This window comes from Anopheles maculipalpis, chromosome 2RL, assembly GCF_943734695.1.
Source record: "Anopheles maculipalpis chromosome 2RL, idAnoMacuDA_375_x, whole genome shotgun sequence".
Classification (NCBI taxonomy): Eukaryota; Metazoa; Arthropoda; class Insecta; order Diptera; family Culicidae; genus Anopheles; species Anopheles maculipalpis.
This window is the reverse complement of record NC_064871.1, coordinates 49065544-49084907: the sequence shown is the minus strand read 5'-3', so window position 1 is coordinate 49084907 and position 19364 is coordinate 49065544. Positions and strand designations below refer to the sequence as shown.

General features: G+C 44.8%; 4 protein-coding genes across 4 annotated transcripts in view; 1 reads left to right on the top strand and 3 right to left on the bottom strand.

Annotated features, from left to right (window-relative positions):
- The window catches only part of LOC126559687 (DNA topoisomerase I, mitochondrial), a 524180-nt gene extending 506584 nt beyond the window's left edge, over positions 1–17596 (bottom strand). The window contains exons 1-8 of the mRNA XM_050215856.1: positions 17435–17596; positions 14548–14819; positions 13233–14469; positions 12954–13054; positions 11040–12169; positions 10706–10956; positions 10430–10611; positions 9839–9959 (exon numbers count right to left, since the gene is read on the bottom strand). Coding sequence (XP_050071813.1) covers positions 9857–9959; positions 10430–10611; positions 10706–10956; positions 11040–12169; positions 12954–13054; positions 13233–14469; positions 14548–14819; positions 17435–17467 — 3309 coding nt within the window. The 5' untranslated portion in view covers positions 17468–17596 and the 3' untranslated portion in view covers positions 9839–9856. The remainder of the gene's footprint in view (positions 1–9838; positions 9960–10429; positions 10612–10705; positions 10957–11039; positions 12170–12953; positions 13055–13232; positions 14470–14547; positions 14820–17434) is intronic.
- LOC126559223 (myosin regulatory light chain sqh-like) overlaps positions 1–19364 on the bottom strand; it is a 75462-nt gene that overhangs the window by 35361 nt on the left and 20737 nt on the right. The gene's annotated exons all lie outside the window — the stretch shown is intronic.
- Positions 3057–4778, top strand: LOC126567222 (probable serine/threonine-protein kinase kinX). The gene is made up of 2 exons (XM_050223454.1): positions 3057–4383; positions 4471–4778. The coding sequence occupies exons 1-2, from the start codon at positions 3057–3059 to the stop codon at positions 4776–4778; spliced, it is 1635 nt and encodes a 544-aa protein (XP_050079411.1).
- On the bottom strand, positions 18022–18982 carry LOC126559280 (low molecular weight phosphotyrosine protein phosphatase 1-like). The gene is made up of 2 exons (XM_050215411.1): positions 18914–18982; positions 18022–18472 (listed from the first exon to the last, which is right to left on the bottom strand). The coding sequence occupies exons 1-2, from the start codon at positions 18948–18950 to the stop codon at positions 18024–18026; spliced, it is 486 nt and encodes a 161-aa protein (XP_050071368.1). The 5' UTR covers positions 18951–18982; the 3' UTR covers positions 18022–18023.

Below are 19364 nucleotides of genomic sequence, written 5' to 3'. Positions count from 1 at the left end.
TCAATATGCAGGTTTCTGATAGCTTGCTCTAGCGCTGTGAACGGTCCCGTCCGTAATGGATGTTCAGGCCGTACAAATCAGTTTATAGAATGCATAGTGCACTGTCAAATTTCTGGTTCTTTGTCCTAATAAATGTTCTGTCATCTCTTTCACCCGTGCCCGTCAACCCATCCGTTATAATTATCTCATCAATGTCGTCCAGTTAAGTCATGGACACGACTTATCCGCGTTATCCGCGTCTTGGGTGCGTTCCTCGACGTTAAACTATCTTTCATTGCCCATTTCGAACCGATTGTCTTCAGGTCATTCAAAGTTTTTGGATCATTGAGCCGTAGACTTACATCCGACATCCACGGTCCATTATGCCTTAAAGTGCTCCTCTGTTCTCCTCCTCCTCTCGAATTTGAGTCTATAGTTTGGAATCCTGTCGATATAGACTGGATCCGAGACCGAGGATTGTTGGCCGGCGCTTCCTAGGTTTCAATCGTGCCCACACTCCTCTCTCGTGTCCCAATATACGGGCGTTCGAGATAATTTTGACAGTTACATTTTTGTTTGGCATAGGAAAACAAGCAATACGTCATTCGACAGCTAAAAGTGTACGGAACAAGCAGCGAAAACATCCCGTGATAAAAAAATGCCAAAAAAGAGTACATTGTGGAAGCGGATCACATGCATCATGATGATCCGCGCTGGACGCGACAACCGCCGACACGGTTAACACCCAGAACAACCGGTGGCTGGCTTACTGCCCGGCGGACATGCCACGGGTGCCGCAAACCAAGTTCCCCCAGACGGTGATGGTGTTTTCCTGCGTGTCATCGGAAGGGGACGTGATGCCGCCCCAATTTTTCAAGCAGGGACTGAGGCTGAACGCGGACGAGTACATTTCCATGCTGGATACCGTCGTAAAGCCTTGGATCACGAGAGTGGCTAACGGCAGACCGTACGTGTTCCAGCAGGATTCCGCTCCGTGCCATACAGCCTCCAAAACGATAAAGTGGTTGGCGGCCAATTGCAACGACTTCACCGCGCCGAATGTGTGGCCTCCCAGCTCCCCGGATCTTAATCCAATGGATTATTTCGTGTGGGGCGCGCTGGAACGGGACACCAACAGAACCTCCAGCAACACCAAGGCGGAGCTCAGGTCCGTTTTCGCGGCCCTACCCCGCGAAACTGTAGCCAGGGCTTGTTCCCGGTTCCGGAGACGGGTGGAGGCCGTGATAGAAGCCGAGGGCGGATATTTTGAATAAAATGAATAAAATAGATGGTAAACAACTATTTTTAAAACAAAAAAATTTCCCCGATGATTAATTTTGCCATAAAAATTGTTTTTCTTTCTCCGTAGGTGACTGTTCAAAATTATCCCGAACGTCCTGTATATTTCTTCACGTTCCTTCCGCTCTCGTGCTTTCCTGGCCGATCTTCCTAGACGCATGGCGGCAATGACACGTTTCTTGGCTGCTTCGTTGTTTCAACAGCCTGTATCATTCAAGCTCCTCCCCTTTTCCCACCTTAGCCTCACCTAGTTTCATTGAGAAAGCTTTGTTAGACCCTACAGACGAACAATAAAATGAATTGATAACAATAAATAACAAATATTACATGGTAATTTTGGTGAAGTTTTTATGTGGCCTAAACAGTCGGAAGAATCGTCGTCCACTAAAGCTAATCCTTCAAGAATTCAAGAGACTTTGACACCTAACCTAAAGAGCTTCACAGTGATCTTTCTATGGATCTCGTCGTAAACCGACAGTAATACCTAGGGAATAAGTTTATCAAGAGACATTATCGTATACCTCGCAGTCTTAAAACCTAGATATTATAAGTTTTAAGGAAGTCCATGTTTGTCCTTTGGGTTTCACCGATGCCATGATGTGATACAACTGATTTCAGAGCATTTTTCTCAAAAATAAAAATACAGTTACGACTCTTAAAGTTCTCGGGTCATATAAGTAATGGACAACTTCATAAGTACAATCCAATACCAAAGAGCTTAATGTTTGGGATAAGATAGCTTGCATGTTACGAACACTCATTCATTTCAACAAACATGTTGTTGACTGCGATTCAAACCCAGTGAAGCAATTTCCTAAACAACAACTGTCACAAAAAGAAAACACGAGAAGAAGGAAAAAAGCAAATGCACAAACACTTTCAATTTCGCTGCAATCAGTGCGTAGCAAAAATGGAAAAGAAAAGCCCTTTTCTCAGTGTGTGCCTATTTTTATGGTTCTTTTTTTTTCTCCTCCGATTAGCACCGTTTAGTTGCCACCGATTTGCACACGCTGGTGTAGTGGTGTTGCTGATGATGACGATAATGGCGGTGCATCGGTGCAACAACACGATCGTGTTGATGTGGAACGGCACCTTCCCCTTCGCTTGCCATCACTGTTCGCCATGCCTTTTATTGTTTTCGTTCGATTTGCGAACGTGCTTGATCAATCAATTTGCCACCAGAAGCAATTCCCTTCGGTAGTACGCTGGCAGCAAATTGTTACGAGTGATCAGCACCGACGCACCGCGCTCAATGGATGGATGGTCGCTCCGGTGTGGTGTGGAAGGATATGCTTGATCAGTTCCGAATTCAGTGACCGCCAAGGGTGTCAAACACTGAGGAGAAGGAAAGACATTTTTAATAGGTTAGGTTTACAAAACTAAACCCTATTTTAGTTTTATTTTAGTGATACAAAAATTACACATCTCATATAAGATGAGCAAATTAAAATCTTACTTCGACACACGTGTCCCAAAATCTTGGCTTGATGTGAATTTTCCTGCAGACTTTTTTTTTTGTCGCGCACGACAACAGAGCGCTGAGTGACGAATGATTATTTAACCGCCAAACGAAACCAAACGGGCGCGACTTTTTTTTTTACGTTTTGTCACATGAAATGGTAGGACAGTTTTTGGGCAACACTCTTATAAAATTCACCTACCCCGGTACGATCTGGAGTCAGTCGGAAAATGGCCTTCGTGTGCTGAAGGTTAAAACTAGCGCTGCCAGTTGTTTTTACCACGTGTAAAAGTGTTTCAAACGCAACTGTCCCATCATCATGGTGGCTTCCGGTGCAAACACCACCGTAGTGTGCCTTCTGTTGGCTGTGTTTAGCAGTGTGCAGTGTTACGAACATTTGTCCCGGCATGGGAATGCGTTACTGTTCAATCCGGAGTTTGAGTATGAGAGTGATTTTCGGCACGATCTCGAGCATGAACTGCTGCCGCATGAAGAACGATCTTACTATTATCATGGCGAACCGGATGCGGCAGAACACGCGTTCCATCATGCCGACTACAGTCTAGCGAACCTACGACCAATTTCACCAACACCTGCCTTTACGCTGGATCCTTCGTACATCTCGCCGGCAGACATTGTGCCAGCGCGAGCCAAACGTGCCAATCGAATAAGGAGTAAGTCATCATCGAGGCAGCGGAAGCGTGAGCAGAAGGAAAGGGAATTGTTACCCGAGGAACGGGATGACGATGACGAGGAGGAGGAGGAAGAGGATGGGGGCGTGGAAAGGAATGACCAAGGCAACTCCGGTGAAAGCACCGACGTGGACGATTACGCCGAACGGTACGAACAGTTTATCGCCAAACATTTTGAAGATTTGGAAAATAAGCGCAAAAAATCGGCCGCTCAGCGCAAGGCACCGAAGAACAAGAAACCGTCCACCGAGGAAGGTGACGATGAGGACGATGACGAGAAGGATGGTGATTACAAGTTTGATCGGTTCGACTACTCCTCGTCGGAGGATTACGAGCGCATTAAAGCAGAGTCCGAGGAGCAAAGTAGACGACTGGCGAAAGATCCGGGCAACTGTCGCACGTACGAGAAGGACGGTATGGTGTGCAGCGTCTGTCACGATCCGGCCAGTGACAGTGCATCGGAGAGTTGTGCGTATGCGACTGAACCACATCACCGGAAGTACGCGTACGTAAAGGAACGTAACTATGACAGCAAGAAAGATGATCCGAACCGGGAGAAAGCGACCGAAAGCGCTGACGAGGACGATCACGACGAGCATGAAGCCGACCGGGAACATACCAGTGCCGAAACGCGCCCAGAAAGGCAGACGGATATTGCAGGCAGCTTAGGCCCAACGCCGGTTCCCAAACGGGTTCCAACACGTCCACTTCGCAAGCCAACACTTCGCTCGAAACCTCACCAATCGGCCACGAACGGTGGCGGGTATCGTTATCAACCGATCGATCTGCGGTCGAACCGTGCCAACATGAAGCTAACAGTGGCGAAGGACAGCGAGAACCTTCCACCACCCGGCAAGGGGGAAGACATTTACGTGATGGACTATGCCGACCAGGACGAGGTGGCGAAAGTGTTGGCCGAGTTTAAGGCACGCGATTGGTCCAACTGCCGCAAAGGTAAGCGGATGGATGATGGCGAGCTGACCTGCTACCAGTGCACCGATGCGGCCGGTGTTAACCACGAAGAGTGTATGTACGTTTCAGAGTCTCGCCTGGTCGCGTCCGAACCCGTGCGACCGCCACCATCCATGGCCGGCGGTAAGCTGCGCAAGCGGAAGAAGGTTGTGGCGTTGACCCGCCAGGACCTGGCAGCGATTGAGCCGGTGCCGGCTAATGCGGCGAACGGTGTGCCACCGCCGAAGGAGAAACAAACCGTCAAGCGGACGGTTTCTTTCCGCAGTTTCGTGACCGGTTCGGGCAGACCGAGGGAAACAATGCCGTCGATCGGTGGACCGGATGGAGGTGAACGGGTGATTCACTACGAGCATCACATTTCCCACGAAGTGCCGTGAAAGGCGTACGGTCGTACTGGTTGATCTGTTTTACTTAAATATTGGCAAATAAAATAAGCAAGCTAGTTGTCGTCTTTCTTCTGCAGTACACCTCCTCGTATACAGTTTTAAGCAGAAGATGCCAATTTTAATGATGGAAAGTGTTTAAAAAGATAAAATCCAAAATTGTTTAACTAATAAGTATGTAATACGATCGTCTTACCACAATCGTGATCAATTGCACGTTTGCAAAATTGAATAAATCTGAATGAAAAACTTGAACAAAATTTCTTAATTTTTCGGAAAGGACGAATCTGAAATCACTCAATCATTAAACATTGAAGGAAAAGTGTCATCGTTAAGTTAAAAAATTCTAGGCTCTTTTTACGGTGTTGGGTGCGTACGTAACCGGACACTCACGCGCTCTCTCCGTGAGAAGCCTCTCGCGGATTGATGGGCACGAGTGTCCTGGGATATGAGTATCTCGATAAGGGATCGGGATGCGTGAGAGGGAGTCGAAGATCAGCCGGCGAAGCGCGCACTCGGGTGGTGTGGTGGCACTGCACATTTTTTACGTTATAGAATAAAATAAGTGTTTTATTGTATGTAGTTTACGTTGTGTTGTGATCGTCAATATATCCGGCCACCGATATCACAACAAACTGTAAAATACGGATTATGGTGTGTTCCCACTATCATCTCAGTACATCAAATACTGAGTTGTAGTTTTGTAAATCAAATTTACAAAAATGAGCTAAAAATTGTTGTATTTGAAATTGACTAATCGCTTGTATTCGCACAGCTTCGACACTGTATTGGACGAAGTAAAAATAATGACGATTCTAATTCGGTAAGCTACGAGGTCGAAGCGAAACTGTTTTGTCCGGGAAGCTGAAGACGTTTTCGTATGTATGAAGCTAAAATGGAAAGAAAAAGTACACTGAGCATTGGAGCGGAAATTGGGAAATTGATTCAGTTGTTGAGGACCACAACGGGCGTTTCTGCAAGGCGAAAAGAAGAAGTTTGAATCGATTATTCTGTTTTATTGTTCACACATTATCAAGATGTCATTATTTGTTGGTAGACGATGTTCAAACAATCTAACCAATTCCATGAAGCACACAGCGACGGCGCCATAATCCTGTTGATTGAGCGTTAAAGTGACAACGACATAACACGATCAAGAGATAGGACAGATCTTGGCACCTTGGTACCTCTTGCTCTTGTAATTTGGTAACACTTGCGACACGCGTAATGAAACGCACTGACACGTCCGGTAGCACTCCACGGGTACCAGTCCCTAGATTATGCCTGACGGAGAACGTTAATGCAACCGCCATTTTCATGTTCGCAGGGTGTCTTGAGAAGCAGAATGAACCATGAGCTCTGCAGACAGGAACGAATCGCCATCATTCGACGAGACGATTACTATTGGTGGATCAGGTGGAGTCTAAACTGTCGAAAATCTGTCATTTATCCTTCTTTTTTGGTTCAACATCGTCAAGAGATACCGGCCTGTTTTTACTTACTTTACCCGTAGTTGAAGGCAGATTCCTACGGCAGATCCTCCAAAAATGCCGGGTGCACAAGATCTCTACGCACCACCTGTTCATTGACTTCAAGGCGGCCTACGATACCATAGGTCGGACCGAACTATGGAACACCATGCAGCAGTACGGATTCCCTGGGAAGCTGGTACGGCAGCTAAGGGCCACTAAGGACGGGGTGCAGTGCAAGGTGAGAGTTTCGAACGGTGGGTGCTAAGGACTATCTTTGGCGGTATGTGCGAGCAGGGCGTGTGGCGAAGGAGAATGAACCACGAGCTAGCTGTGCTGTTTGGCGGTGCTGATATCCTGACGGTAGTCAAAGCCGGAGGGATACGTTGACTGGGGCACGTGATGAGGAAGCCGGACTCATGCCCCACCAAGAAGATGCTCGTCAGCGACCCGTTCGGCACGAGGCGTAGAGGAGCACAGCGAGCTCGTTGCCTAGATCAAGTGGAGTATAACCTATCGGAGATCGGATGCAGCCGTGGACGGAGCACTGCAGCCCTAGACCGAGTTTCCTGGAAACTGATTGGAGACCTGGCCATGTCGACGCCAGGCGCTCAATCCTGAGCAGGCCAAGAAGAAGAAGAACCCATAGTTGAAGTAGTCGGTACTGAGTAGTAGAAAATGATCCAGAAGAAAATTGGAGATCATACGCAGGCTGCTCTGGAATTGATACAAAAATGTAACAACAAAAATACACAACGGGTCATGCAAGTTCATTTTTCACTTAAAGTTATTTATTTAAATCATGTATTATCTGCATCAAATCATCATTCATCAGCCATTTCGCGCTTCTCTCTCCTCAGTATGTTCCTATTTAATTTTTTCTTGCTGCTGTTGTTACTGTAGCCATTACAAGATTGTGTCTGTTCCACCATTTTTCACTGTTACAGCAATATAGTATTCCGTGTATTTGCCCAAAGTACACGTGTTTCGTGGGACACGAACGGCACCACGCGGGCAATCTTCACACGTTGTCATTTTTGTTCTTCCCGCTTATAACACCTCTTGTTCATAACAATTGTATCGTCCCACCGACCCAATGTGTGCTCCCCCCCTTTTACCCTCATCCTTACTTCTCTATTTCGGTGGTGGTACCCTAAAATGTTGTTTGGTGGTTGTTTTTTTTTCCATTCCATTACCATTGTACGTGTTCGGCAACAATCATCATCATCATCACCATCAATTTATGTGTTTGCTTACCTGAATTGAATGTCTAGTAATTGCATATTATTCTTTTCTACTACACTATATATGTATATATCCTCGACTGGATTCCGTACGATTCCTCCGGCTGTGGTAAATCAGGAGGTTCAGCACACGTACACACACACATGTTTCACAGTAAATCTTTAAAAAATCAAATATTGCAAACATAAAACGGTTTCTTTTAAGATGGAACGGTGAAGATATGATCGGGCGGGGGGAGTTGGAGAGGATAATTCAAGAAAACCTAATCGGCGCTCACACCCCCCCCCCCTCCCCTTTGCTTAGTGCGTCCTTATCACCTGTTTTTTTTTAATTTAGCGAAACGTTCCGTCTCACACGTTAATTACAAACTACACTTGCACTCTCCTTCTTGCTCCTTCTCGACTCCAATTGGAGGGGATTATGTTTGGGAGGGTATATTGGTGTGTATCCGGCTGACCTTCCGTTAGGGAAATGGAAGTTGAATGCAACGCATGCAATTATCTAACAAAAGAAACACAATAAAAACAAAAGCACGCGCGACCGCTACAATGGCCGGTCCGCTCTTTTATTTTGCTTTACTTTAAAATTTATGTCTCCGCCCCCCCCCCCCCCTCCCCTTCCTCCAGTTACACAAGCTTCGGTCTGCTTGTTCCTCCTTTTTCTCTCTTCGAATCATATTACTAGTGTAATCCAGCGGGTTTTGTTTGTTTTTTTTTCTTGAGTTTCAATATATATTTTTTTGAGTCATCTTTTATCCTATCAAAGTACTTTACAATGATTTCTCATTACTGCTGAGTGCACTCCTCCTGCAAGTAACATCTGTGTGTGTTACAGCGAAAAACTATAAAACAGAGCATCTACACCTTTCTAATACTACTGCTTAAAATAAAATGATTGTGCAGAGATTTGCAAACCTATCAGTAGGAGGAAACATAAAGTAACATCTCCCCACTGATAGGTTTATCTGCCGGAAGAGAACAGCGTGCGTGCGTGCGTGCATACACAGACACAAACTTATTGCATTTCATGTTTTAATATAGAGAGAACGTGAGCACTGATGAGTCCCCTCTCTTTCTCTCTCCTCTGTAACAAAACGAACCAAACTCACAGAAAACTCACACATCTGCTTCTCGAACTCGGTTTTATCGATGTGTTGTAACCGCTAACTAAATTCACTCACTCACCTTTTCGCGATCGATCTCGATTGTACGATTCATGTTAATTTATCTAATTGTTTATGTTCTGTTTGTTGCTGTTGCTGTTTTGTTTTACTAAAATCAAAAACCAACCATGCCGAAAACACAGGCAGAGAGTTTTATCTCCTTATGACCGTCCGGCTATGATCAACGTAATACAAACATTAAAATCAAGCTATCTCAACCAACCCACCCGTGGTGCGTTGTGTTTGTAATTCACGCGAGTCGAATCGAGTGGATGAATTACAGCACACAAACACAATTAAACAACACTTTCTCCACATCCCGTACGCAGAAAGATAGTTGTAGACAGAGTGTTTGATTGATGGAATTTTACTAAAATAAATTAATCCTTCCGTTCGCCCCCTTTCTTTTCCTATCGTTCCATCCTCCTTCTGTTCTCTCTCTCTCTCTCACTCTCTCTCTCTCTCTCTCTTCTTCTGCACATTATACATACTATTTTGCTCTTATTAAAGTATCTTTTTACATGTTTTCCAAGAAGCATTTTTTGCTGTATAAACTGAACTTCAAAGTAAAAAAAAAAACGATACGACTAACCCTACAGCTTTCCATTCTCCGCATAAAGTTTGTTCTAGGCTTATAGATCGTATTTTACGATTTGTTTTGTTTTTCTTTGCACAAATTAGGAAACTTACTAGCGCCCGTCCTTATCACGCGACCACACACACAGGTGCGTCGGGGCACGTGTTTTTTTATGTTTTACACGCTAGCGAATATAGTGCATTTTAATAATGGTTGTCGTCTTGAGTTCGCTCTGCTGTGCACTAGGAAATGTGCATATCTTAAAATAAAAGATAACCAACACACATCTCGCACGAATGAACTCCTATCCGTTGTTATGCGTTCAAATCTTAACAAATAAAAAATATATATAATTATAATGTAATTGCAATTAGAGTTTGCAATCGCTTTTGCATTTTTCCCCCCCATTTGACGAATGAGTGAACGTTTAAAACACGAATCTCTCGTACTTCCTTTTTTCCCCTCCCGAGAGTTTTTCCACCCCCCAATGGAAGTAGTTTCCCTCGTCCGATCGACTGTAGGTTGTTTTATCCCAACCCCAGGGTATTACTCTATGGAAGGGAATGAAACACAACTCAACGGAGGAACACAGACAGACGACAATTTGCAATTTGTCATTTTAAAACACGTAGTTTTCGTCAGCCATATCGATTGCCCATCGGAATTTGTCACGCTGTGTTTTGTTGAAAATCTTCTCTATTGGAACGCCGAATTTTTTACACCTAATGGGGAGGGAAGAAAAGACAAGAAAAAACAATGCATATACAATCAATACGTTTCTTAATAAGGATTACTGATAAAAGGATGGTTTTTTAATGCTCTCACATATTTTTTTTTTTTACTCCGAGCCACTGATTATCGCCAATTTATCAAGTTTGTTTCGATAGAAATACCACCAAAGAAATAATAAAAGAAAAAAAAGTGATAATAATAGAAATTAAATTTTAAAATTACATTACTTTTCGATGGCGAGTCCAACCTAAAGAGCACCAGTATGCGAGGTTGACCAGAAAGGCAGAATAAACTTTTAATCTTTTAGAAAGCCCTCCCAAACAGATGGTTGAGAGGTCAACAGGTGTGACAAAAAACATTAATATAAATCCAAAAATAATTTACAAATCGTTAAAAAACAAATTGGAAATCACTTAAAATAACACCTCGGAATACCCTCCCTGCACGCTGCACCACTCACCAAGCGACGGAGATGCGGGGATCCAAATAGTTTAACTTGGATGTGCCAAGAGCAATCGTTTTGTTTTCATCCCTATCCGTTTCCTGCAGTTCCAGCTTTTTCAGCTGCTCCTTGAGTCTTTCTATTTGTTTGTTTTTCTTTTCAAACGCGCTTGGATCACGAACGTTGCTCCTTTTGAGATCCTTTAAAAGAAAGGGAAGCATTTAAATCAATTTAAATAACAAATTCTAACCTTCAACTACACCTTCCATGCGTTTCAATATCCCCCCCGCTTACCTTCAATTCCTTCTGACTTGCTTCAATCTGTTCACGCTTCTGACGAATCTTTTCCTTCAGATTGCCCATGCTTTTCTCGTGCGTTTTCGGCACAGCCCGCTGATGGTTACAGAGGATGGCAACCGCTCGGTTAGCACGATTGTAAGCGAGCAACTTCTCTGGGACCGAAGCATCGGGATCCGTCAGCTCTTCCAGCTGTTTCTGTAGCGTGTACGAAGCGTTAAACGTACGGAACACCTTGGCCGTAAGCCCTAGGAACACGCAAAGGAAATCAAGTGGAAAAACAAGATTAGCGTGGTTGATAAGTTAAAGTAAAAATTTACAAAGTACATACCATCCATCAATCCTTTCAAATATTCGTTTACTACAGACGTGTTTAACCGATCGAACAGATCGTCGCCGGGCTTTTTGTTCTCCTTGAACAGCTCCAAATTCTTAAACACACGCTTCTCCACCTCCACCTCGTTGTAGTACCGGATGGAATCTTTGCCGAGAAAATCGAACACAACCACATTCTCCTTCCCATTCAGCTCCTTGTGCAGCGCAATGTGTTCGTAGCGCAGCGAACAGCAACCAACCGTATCCGCCTGATCGTCGTCCTTTTCATTACCCGCTCTCAGGGCAAGCTTATCGATGAAGTACATCGCTACGGCACGCTGCCTAATGCGCATCTCCTTGCTCTTCCACTCCTCGCGGTACGTTTCCCGGATGCGATCGATGTGCTTCAGTAATCGGCGGGCCGTTTCATACTTTTGCCAATCCTTTTCGCCCTTCAGCTTGGAGCTCGGATTTAACATAATGTACTTCACCTGCCCCTGTACGTTCTCAGTCCAGGAGGCTAACCATGACACGGAATTATCGTGACGGACCTCCTTCCACCGGTGACCGGCCGGTGGGGACGGTATTTTGCTATCCTTCGAGCAGTTGATAATCACATCCTCCGGCATGACGCGTCGCTTCACCAGTCCCATCTTCGGATGCTCACCACGGCCCCGGAACAGACCGGGCGGTTCAATCTTGAAATTGCCTATCTTCTCCTTGTGTCCATCGATTACACAAATCCCATACTCCTTCGTGAGCTGTTCGTTGGCCGCCTTCAGGGCTGCTTTTTCTTCCTTCGTGCGGTTTCGATTTTTTTCCGAAATATCAGCAAAGTAGGCAGCCATGGGACGGAAGTTGCACTTACGCAGATCCGTGATCCGTTCACGCTCGTGCTGTGTCATCGTTTTGCGCCAATCTTTGAAGAAATTATCATTGAACGCAGCCTTGGAGGTGTAGTCGTGCTCGAGCATACGTGCGTAAAATCCGGCCACCTCTTCCGCATCCTGGGAAAGTGCCATTACCTTACCGTCGTACTCGAACTTCACGTTCGGGGGCAATCGTTCGTACGGTGGTGCAAATACCGGTCCTTTGTGTTCCAAATACTTCCACTTCACACCATCGTCACGCTTTTCCTCTTCCCACCTAAAAGTGTCGTATTAGAAAAAAGAGAAGCAAAACGTACGTCAACAATCTCCACACATTACGTCACATTTGGAGTAGAATTTGTGTGCACACCACTGGTTTAATTTCTTCTGATTATTGGCTACATTTGTACGCCTTTTCACCCGCTGCAGAGATACTGCACCAGTATGGAACAAATGGCCCCAATTGCGGGCAACAACTACACGTGAACAGTTCAGCAACGTCCCTGATGGTATACTACGAAACCATTTGCTGCACACACCGCGATACAGAGCACAGTAAGAATAAAGCGAACGGTAAGCGGACAACATTCACACTTGCACGAAAAATGAAACTTTTTCATCAACACTCTCTCATTATTTCCTTCGACAGGAACACACAGAACGGCATGCAAAGTATCGCATAGGTCTGTCAAAATTGGCTCGTTTTGACAGCTCGCTCTCAGAGAAATACGCCACCTTGCATTATAGCGGTGGGTACGCGAACTAGCGAAAAGTTTGGTACACATCCATACACACACACACACACACACACACACACACACACACACACACACACGAACTAAATGCAACACAATACATTTCACTTTCCAAATTTACACTTCTTGCGCACTCTCCATGCCTGCCTGCCGCTATAAACAGATGCCGGTAGTACATTTCGCCGGTTCTGTACGTGTGTGTGAATCCGTAGCGGCCAGTTTTTTTCCAAAACAAATATTCCCATTTTCCACAATTCTCTACGCAGGGCAACACACCTCCACCAGCCATAACTACTCAAAACTTACCATTTCCACACCTCCTGCTCTTCTTCCTCCTTCTTTACCCGTCCGGCCTTCGTAGGACTTGATTGTGTTCCTCCTCCACTTGTCCTGGTTCCAGCTGGCTTCTGTTGTACACCACCGTGGCAACAAATAGAAGAGAAACAAGAACCATAAAATGTCAGTAATTTGCTTTACCATGCGCTTAAAAATACTCCCAGTCATAACACACACACACGCAGCATCCAATAAAAAAAGGACAGCTGATACGTGTGTTGACAATAGTACGCGGGATAGGTCATTCACCTTCTTTGCATTCTGCGCTGTTGCTGCTACAGGCTCCTTCTTGATCTTGGTCTTCTTTATGTTCTTCTTGCTATCGGCATCCTCCTCATCGTCGTTGTCGTTCGCTCCATCATCAGACTCGTACGAACGTTTTTTGTTTTTCTTCTTCTCTTTCTTTTCCGTCTTAATTTTCTTTTTCTTGCCACCATTCTCATAACCATCATCGTCCGCGTCCTTTTTCTTGCGCTTCGACAGCGGTATATCGTCCTCTGATTCTTCCTCCCGGCCGAAATGTGGCTCTTGCTTAACCTCGAACTGTTGCTCCTGTTTGATGGCCGCGGCCACATTTGCCTGATACTGTTCGTGCTGTTGCTGCATACCACCAAAGTATCCTTGTTGCTGCTGATGGTACATATGTTGCTGTTGCTGCTGTTCATGGTGACCATTTTCGTTGTTAAAGTCATTGTAACGGCTCTCGTCGTCTCCCTCATCATCGTCGTTCTCTTGGTACTCTTCATCCTGGTTGGAAGCGTTCTGGTCCATCGCTTCGGTTTTAAGCGCAAACGGTGTTTCGTCGGCCCGGAACTGGGACATCGAATAGTCGCAAGAGCTGGCCTGCGAAATATCCAACGGATCGTGCTGTGACTTTCCGCCCGCTCCTCCTCCACCTCCTCCTCCACGATTGTCCAGCTGTGAATCGTTATGATGCTGCATGTGGCCTTCTCCATTTAAAAACGCTTGCGGAACAGAATCCGGCTCTTCCTTCGCTTTTACCGTCTCAGTGGCAGGCGGTCCATCCTCGCGTTCTTTCTCCTCCCGGCGGCGATGCTCCTTGTGTTTGGATGACGAGGACGTCGAATGCTTGTCCTTATCTTTCCTCGAGCTGGAATGTTTGTTCTTGTCCTTATCTTTGTCACGGCTGGAGCTGCCGGTTCCGCCGCTACTGCTGCTCTTATGCTTATCCCGATCCTTGTCTTTGTTCGACGACGAGGAGGACGACGATTTGTGCTTTTCCTTGTCCTTGTCGCTACGGCTGCTTTTGTCGCGCTCCTTATCCTTCTTGTCACGATCGCTCCGATCCTTGCCATCCTCGCGCGATCGATGTTTGTCTTTGTCCCGTTCCTTATCCTTCGACCGGTCCTTATCACTTCTGGAGCTTTTGTGCGTCGAAGAGCTACTGTGGTGGCTGCTGCTCTTTTCCTTATCCTTGCTGCTGCTGGAACTGTGTTTCTCCTTATCCGATGAACGCTCTTTGTCCCTAAAGAAAATGGGCAACAAAAAATGTTAGTAACCATAAGGATAATTCACGCTTCATCGCTTCTAAACTCACTTTGACGAGCTGCTGGTAGTGTTAGCGCTCTTCGAAGACGACGAGTGACTACTGCTGCTCTTGTGCTTATCGCGGCTCTTGTCCTTGTCCCGGTCGCGATCTTTATCACGATGCTTGTCCTTCTCGCGATTTTTGTCCCGATCCTTATCCCGATGCTTATCCTTGCTCGAACTTTTGTGACTTTTATGCCGATCGCCGTTTTCACCTCCACTACCCGAATGACCGTTGCTCACCCCGTTTGGTCGGTCGATCATTCCATTCATCACCTTGGAGGAATCCTGTATGGGCGCGAAGGAAGGGAAAAAATTGTGCAAAAATTTAAATCATGAAATTTTATATTATTTTCCATTTTAAAAGAACACATTATCTTACAGCAATTACGGGAAAACTCGAAAAACTGTACACACAGTATTCGCCACATTATAATACCATGAGTCCATGGTACGCATTACAAATAACAAATAATCTTATAAAAACCGCTTTTCACTTATAGATTCTACATCAAATACAAGCAGTTTGTTTGTAATTCACCCAAACATACCATATCCGGAAGTATTCCGGAATAAATTCACAATCGATAAAAATTAACAGAATGAGCAACAAGCAATTGTGGTGAATGATTTTACCCGAATGACCGCTCGTATCACGTTACAGCGAAACTCACGGCATAAGTCAAGCAAAAGAGGTTTAATCTTCAAATCAAAAATTCACAAACACACAAAATAATTTCATGCTTGTAAAATTATCATTTGAACCCCTCCCCACATGCTTTTTTGTAGTTTCATTAACACGTGCGTTGCTTTGACAGAACACCGAAATACGGAAACTATCCATGTGGTCGTATGCCACGCTACCGCCGTTCACCTATGTTCTATTATCGTATATGTTGCTAATGTTTAGTTTGCCACACATCAACCAACAGCTAATCGCCCAATTCATCCCCTTGCTCGAACGACATAAAACGACTGCTGCTGACCGATGCGTATACGGACGAACCGGATAGATAGGATAGGACAATATATATGTTTAAAAAAAAAACGTTATGCTGCTTGCATATTCGAAAGATACTGCCTACCATCGCCACAATTAAAAGACGCTTTTTGAAACTGAACATCCTACCGGAAGAAATCTTCCGGTGTCAAATTTAATAAAAGAATTGTTCTGCATTGAAACGTGCAAACAAATTTAATCGTACTTTGCCACGGTTCTTTCCATTTGTATATGAAAAAGAACCCAAAATGTTTAATATGTAAGTTATATAAATGTTTAATTCAACTCAACTAAAGCCACATGGTTTCAGTCGTTTGTTTCGGCCACGTTTTATAACATTTTGCTACCTTCAGCAATGGGCCACAATCACACACATCGAACACCAAATTTCCTTTCTGTTGTGCATTTATTCCATTCACCTTGATTGAACGCGAATGTGGTACGGCTATGAGCTGAATATCATACCACCACACACCACCACCGCACCACGCGACCCGGACGGACACCGCGTGTTAATTCACTCTCTCATGTTGCAAATACTTCCTCTTCCATTCACGGCAACCACGTTCGAGAAAACATTCGTGGCGGCTGATAGTAAAATGCACTGCCACCGGCCGACCGACCACCCGTCCGAGACTTCGTTCGCTCAAACAAGTTTCGTGAAAATAAAAGCCAGCCCACCACCGACTGACTGACTGACTACTGTACTGTACTGTACTGTACTGTGTGTCTTCTGTATCGAAAGAAGAACGCGATGTTGGTGCATTGAGCGTTTTAAAATACATTTCACTGCTCTGTCTCTCCTGTCTCCTTGTGATAGCGAAAATGTAGTCAGCTAGTAGTAATATAGCTAATACAACACGGCGCTGAGGGCCCACTGAGACAGCAATGCGTCACACGAAAGGGGAAAGAAAAATGGATAAAAAAATTGTTTTCTCTTTAGTGATAATTTTTATAACATTTATAACAACTTCTTAACATACACTCGCTTCTTGTCGTGCTCATGACCTTTTCATGACCAATGCAGAACAGAGCTCGCAAAGTCGCCCACAACACAGATCATGATGCAAAAGGTGCGACCCCGCACGGAGCATATACGCACACGGCACAAGAGAGGAAAATTTTCTAAGTCCCAAAAAAAGTTGGGACTTAGACGAAAAATTTCGAAAAAATCAACCCGCGCCAGAATGGTAGCATTTTGGCTGAAACGCATTTTGCATCAACTCCCAGCTCGCTACGACGCACCGCATCGGAGATATTCGATTTTCAACTTTCCTTTACTGCAGACAGCGACGTGGGACTTAGTCTCCGGACGCCATTTTTCTCGCTCGCTTCGCTAACACCAGCGGAACACACATCGCAGAGCAGGGACTTGGACGAAAAAACGAACGACGACAGCGCACACATTGCGCGTTCGCTCGCACGATAGGGGCACTCTTTCAATGCGAAGATATTCGCAAATGGACAGCCAAGTGTTGCAAAATGAGCATTTATTTCGTTCCCTGCCTATTTTAGTATACAAAAATACCCGAATATGGTCTCTTTTGCGAATGACTTTACAAGCGGAGGCCGTCCCATTTCATACGCATCTGTGTGACAAACGAACAGACACAGGGACGGAGGCCGTTCTTTGTTATATGAATGAATGTTTTATCTTCACTTGAGCTAACCAAGATCCTTTACCAGAATATTAGGAATGAATGACGATGGACCAGCAAACTGATTCGTCCGGTACAAATAGCGAACGGAACCGTGTGGCACAATAATGGGGAAAACTTCGAGAATGATTGGAACTCCGTCGTCGCCGCACACACCAGAGGTCAGGTGTGAAAAGTTGGCTCGGTTCGGTGCGGAATTTTCGGAACACATCCACACATCACACTAATAATACACGGTCACTTACCGCTGGTGGAGGAATTGCCGCATCGACACTCATGTTAGCACCTTTTCCACAGCTCTTGGATTCCGGAAAGCAATGATTTTTTAGTGACGGAAAACTACGACGACGACGACGACGACGATGACAACGACGACGACAACGGCGATCGTGATACGGAAGAAGAGCTTCAACAGCAGACTACGGATCTTGCACCATCACGGATTAGCCGTGTTGATCGACTGACAGCTTGGTTTGTAAACAACGGTGGGTTTACTTTACCTGTTTGATTAGTTCATCAGCATTTGACACCTGATTTCAAATTCTCTTTCTTTTTCTGTTTGTTTTTCTTGATTTGTTATCGGTTTTAAATGTATGCTACAATTACTAAATTCGTAAGTGTAATGATAAAAAATTACGAACATATTTGCACTTCGCTTTACTGACATAACAAGAATGTCAAGAATTATTTTTTATTCCAATTGGACGGCCTGGCCATACTGCTAAATTCTTGCTCTTCATTTAACAGAAAACAACAGGTGTAGAATACTTTATCGGCCTGATTTATTTGCAGTTAAACGCAATCTCACAGTGCCTTTTAACAAGCGCCAATGTTTTAGATTTCGCCTTTCTGAGCCTTTGCTAGAAATCCATCACAGCATCGTACGCACTGCACGTAACATTGCTCAAATCCTTCCGAGCCCTTGTCGTAGTAAGGATCGCGTATGATAGCACCCGGCTGTTGTGGATCGAAATCGCCCAGCAACAATATTTTTGCCTTACCACCTCCGTTCGGTGCACGTTCCTTCAAGTCGCTAATGTTCTCTCGATCCATGCCGAAAATGTAATCGTAATGTTCGAAATCAGCTTTCTTAATCTGTCTCGCTTTGTTGCTGTATGGCAAATCGTGGTTTTTCATTGTTGCCAAAGCCCGATGGTCGGGGCTGCGTCCCACGTGCCATGATCCTATGGCGGCACTATCCACTTCCCACTGGTCAGCAACACCAGCATCGTTGATCGTTTTCAGAAACACCGCCTCGGCGATCGGCGAACGGCAGATGTTTCCTGCAAGAGTTCAAACATAAACAGTCATAATTAGTACATGGATACGTAACTTACGAACACGAACCAAACTCCGATAGTACATTGCAATGCAAAAATGAATCACAAGACGCGTTTGAACATTTGCAAGAAAACAAAATCCGACAAATCCGCACCACAACTTGCCGGTGGAACATAACTTGCGTGGGCCGTAGCAACCGTCAAAGGTGACCATATGGCCCAGGTCATTGGTCAACACCAACAATAACATTTATATTGTACACGCCAAAGTGCCGGTGGACGATTACTTCGCATCTTTGCACCGGCCGCACTACTCATCTGATACACCAATCGTTCTGTATCGCACACAAACGAAACATTTAGCTGTGTCTTACCCTATCGATACACCATTAGTTTCAAATAAAGTATGGAGAAAAACTGTAAACTATTTGTTTTAGCACTTACCAAGGCAAATAAATAGAGCCTTCTTTTTCTCGGTCATGCTGCTTGCGGTAGTGTAAATAGAATGTTTTGAAAATACTTCCCTGACTCGGCGAACTGTCATCCACAGGGTGGCTCTTGAAGAAAATCTCTCAAATACCAATTTGGGTCGAAAAAAATTAAAACGAAAAGCAAACCCCCAAAACGTTGGTGCAATTTGGTTTTACCCGCAACAATAAAGCCATCGTGTGTATTTTGTTAAGGGCCATTTTAATGATATTTTCTAACAACTTGCCACCTCTTTCAGACACCTTTCTTCACAATTGATTCTACACCGTGTGCATGCCGCCACTGTGGACCCCTTTGCTATGATGATTGGATAAGGTATGTTACAATTTTCTCCCACACCGAAGATAAATTTCTTTGTTGGTATGTATAACGAGTGTTTAACGAACTTGATAGTGCAAATATGCAG